Source organism: Tupaia chinensis, unplaced genomic scaffold (genome assembly GCF_000334495.1).
Source record: "Tupaia chinensis unplaced genomic scaffold, TupChi_1.0 Scaffold142100_1, whole genome shotgun sequence".
Taxonomy (NCBI): Eukaryota; Metazoa; Chordata; class Mammalia; order Scandentia; family Tupaiidae; genus Tupaia; species Tupaia belangeri.
This window is the reverse complement of record NW_006201951.1, coordinates 764,333-767,698: the sequence shown is the minus strand read 5'-3', so window position 1 is coordinate 767,698 and position 3,366 is coordinate 764,333. Positions and strand designations below refer to the sequence as shown.

General features: G+C 67.1%; 2 protein-coding genes across 2 annotated transcripts in view; one reads left to right on the top strand and one right to left on the bottom strand.

Moving 5' to 3' along the window:
* Positions 1-1,512, top strand: part of MAN1B1 (mannosidase alpha class 1B member 1) — a gene marked incomplete at its 5' end in the record, with an annotated part of 21,686 nt that extends 20,174 nt beyond the window's left edge. Inside the window, 3 exon segments of the mRNA XM_014582056.2 lie at positions 210-407; positions 472-603; positions 860-1,512. Of these exon segments, the coding sequence (XP_014437542.1) occupies positions 210-407; positions 472-603; positions 860-1,063 (534 nt within the window).
* A 745-nt stretch (positions 1,513-2,257) lies between these two features.
* The window catches only part of DPP7 (dipeptidyl peptidase 7), a 3,900-nt gene continuing 2,791 nt past the window's right edge, over positions 2,258-3,366 (bottom strand). The window contains 3 exon segments of the mRNA XM_014582057.2: positions 2,258-2,702; positions 2,790-2,860; positions 3,162-3,226. Of these exon segments, the coding sequence (XP_014437543.1) occupies positions 2,273-2,702; positions 2,790-2,860; positions 3,162-3,226 (566 nt within the window). The 3' untranslated portion in view covers positions 2,258-2,272.

Below are 3,366 nucleotides of genomic sequence, written 5' to 3'. Positions count from 1 at the left end.
GCTCCAGCGCCAAGATGGGGAGTGCGGGGAGGCATGGCCGGCCGTCTGGGGCAGCGTGCTGGCCCCACAGGGCCGACTCTCAGCTCCAGGCGCCCCAGGTGTGCGGGCAGGCAGGGCTGGGAGACGGTCAGCACGCCCATGCAACCGTCCCACCAGGCAGGCAGGGCCCGGCCTGGACGGGCTGGTGCTGAGGGGCCCTGTGATTCCAGGACCACCTGGTGTGCTTCCTGCCAGGGACACTGGCCCTCGGCGTCCACCACGGCCTGCCTGCCGAGCACCTGGAGCTGGCCCGGGCGCTCATGGAGACCTGCTACCAGATGAACCGGCAGATGGAGACGGGGCTGAGCCCCGAAATCGCTCACTTCAACCTGTACCCCCAGCCGGGCCGTCAGGACGTGGAAGTCAAGGTGAGGCACAGGCCGGCCGTGGGCGGGCGTGGGGTGGGCCGACTCTGAGCCCTATTCCCTGCAGCCGGGGGACAAGCACAACCTGCTGCGGCCCGAGACTGTGGAGAGCCTCTTCTACCTGCACCGCTGCACGGGTGACCCCAAGTACCAGGACTGGGGCTGGGAGCTCCTGCAGAGCTTCGACGCCTACACGCGGGTGAGCCGCTACCGTGCCACCTTTGGCCTGGGGCCCTGTTTCAGGGAAGGGAGGGTCACGTCCACCCGGGCCCCTGTGTGTCTCGTTGGAATCCGTGTGACCTCCAGCCAGGCCACCCAGCATCCTGTGAGGCGAGGTCTTGGGGCCTCCCTGGAGAAGCCCAGGTGGCCTGGGACAACCATTACCGAGGGCTGCCCACCCTGGGCCCGCATGACCGGGCAGGCCTCCCCCCTGGGGAGGCCTGGCTTCCCTGCAGGTGCCCTCAGGCGGCTACTCCTCCATCAACAACGTCCGAGACGCTCAGAGGCCTGAGCCCCGGGACAAGATGGAGAGCTTCTTCCTGGGGGAGACGCTCAAGTACCTGTACCTGCTGTTCTCGGATGACCCGGCCCTGCTCAGCCTGGACACCTACGTGTTCAACACTGAGGCCCACCCCCTGCCCATCTGGACTGCCCCTTAGTGGGCCAGCTCGTGCCGTACCTGCCCTGCCGGGCCAGGGCCCATGGGGCAGCCCTGCCCTGGATCCAGGCTCCTCCCATCTCTGCTGCTACCCAGGATGGTGGTGTCAGGAGCCAGCAGAGGGCCGTGGGCGTATGCCAGCCCTGAAGGGAGCTTCGGGGTGGCCCTTGGCCTCTGGCCAGCGGCCATCTCTCGGGGTCATGCGGGCCCCCAGAGCCTGGGCTGTCTTAGAGCAGCCCCTAGGGTACGTGCAGCCCCAGATGACACACCCCAGGGTAGGCTGTGGCGCCAGGGACTGCCCCGACCACGGGCCAGGGGTCTGGGCTCAGGCTGGCACTGCCCACACGTTGGACTCAGGGATCCCCCGGCTGCCGGTGGGGCTGGGGAAGGGCGCCCAGGTGCCTGGCAGCTGGGCCTTCCGGTGGGATAAAGTCAGCCTGCCCTGCCAGGTCTCTGAGTGGAGAGGTCTGTTGGAGCGCGGTTGGGTGCGTCTCGGGGCTCAGGCCACCAGGGTCAGGGAGAGACGTGGGGTGCTGCAGGGGCCGGCCACTGGGTGGGCCGTGGTGGGGCCCTGAGAAGTCAGGAGTGGGGGCGTGGGGGCGCTCCTCCAAGATGGAGTTGGGCCTGCCACAGAGCTCCTTGGGAGGGCTTCCTTTGTTTCTCGTGGGCTCTCCTGCATGGGGTCAGGAAGTGTCCCCGCCATGGCTGGCTCTGGGACTCCTGCCTGCACACCAGCAGGCTGCTGCAGGGTAGACTGGCCTGTGCCCTCAGGAAGCCGGGGTCGCCTGGACACCCAGGCCTTAGGGTGCTGCCTGTACCGTCACCCTGCAAGGGCTGCGGCTCCAGGGTTTAGGCAGCTTGGTCTCCGTGTGGCTCCTGCACGGCCTCCCTGACTGCGGGCCCGGTTGTGACATGGCCCTGCACCGAGGAGGTGGGCAGTGACTGGGGCTACCCCGCCCCTGGCTCCCAGCCGCAGGTCCTCCGCTGGGTCTGTGCCAATGGCTGAAGTGCTCCTCGAGGCCACGGGCACCCCCATAGCTGCCTGCAGAAGTGACCGTGGTGGGGTGGGATGTACCTTCACTCCCTGTCACCCTGAAGTAGGATTAAGGGTTGGTTTGGTGTAAGTGGTCTCCAGAGACAGCAGAGGAGAAAGTACCCCGGGGCTGCAGCGAGGCCGTGGCCCTCCCTCCCCTCGCCCTGCTGGGGTTTCCTACAGACACAGGCCTGCTCTGTCTTCCGGCCACCAGGCCAGGATTCGAACCCTCAGTGGCTGTGTGGGATCCAGGTCCCTTAACCATGCAGCTACGAGGCTTAATTCACCACAAGTTGCCTTGGGAGGCCATGGCAGGGCTGCTGCCTGTGTGTGTCCCACATGCCCACGCCCACTACGTGTGGGCCCCACGACCAGCCAGGACACATTCAGGGTAAACAGACATTTATTCAGGCCCACCCCCGGGGAGCCCCACAGGGCAACCAGGGGACCAAGAGCCCACCGCGCGGCTGGGTCTGGGGACCTCGGCCCCTGGCCGTGTGGGGCTGGCTCTCAGACACGCCAGGCAGCCTTCACCCACTCGCGGACGAGGGTGGCCTCCAGCTGGCGCACCTGCACCACAGATGCAGGGTCTTCTGGCTGCGACGCTCTGCGGGCCAGTACAAGGACGACTCAGGACAGGCAGGGCCCAGCCTGGAGCCCTGGTCAGCCGTGGGCCATGGGGAGGCCACCGCACCTGAGGTCGAGGTGGTGCGCACCCCCCCGGACAGTGACAGCAATGACGGACGCGCTCACGTTCCTCCGGATCTGTGGGGGACTCGCTGTCAGGTGTGAGCCCTGGCCCCTAGCTGCTCCCTGGACTTGTGGGTGGGTGGGACAGTCACCCAGGCGACGGCGACTGCGCAGCCTCTGGAGGCTGGGTGCGAGGAACGGTGGTAACTGCGAGTCGGCATCAGCCCACTTACACAGGAAGTGGAGAAAGTGAGGGCAAAATGGGGAGGTGGGGCCGAGCTGGGGAACATTCTGGGACCCCACACAGGACTGCTTAGCAAGTCTGCCAGGCTATAGGGCAGGAGGTGGGGTCAGGGCCAAGGGCATCAGGCCTCACCCCGCCACCTGCCCAGGGGTCCAGGTCCCCGTTGGAGAAGATGATGTTGCTGGCAGCCTTGAGGTCTGAGAAGGACATGGTACACAGGTACCCAAAGCCCTGAGCCACAGGTGCATGGCCAGCTCGGTGCCCTACACCCCCCAGAGGCTGGTCCACAGCGGGTCCCACCACCACCCCCCTAGAGGCCAGTCCAGCCACCGCCCCC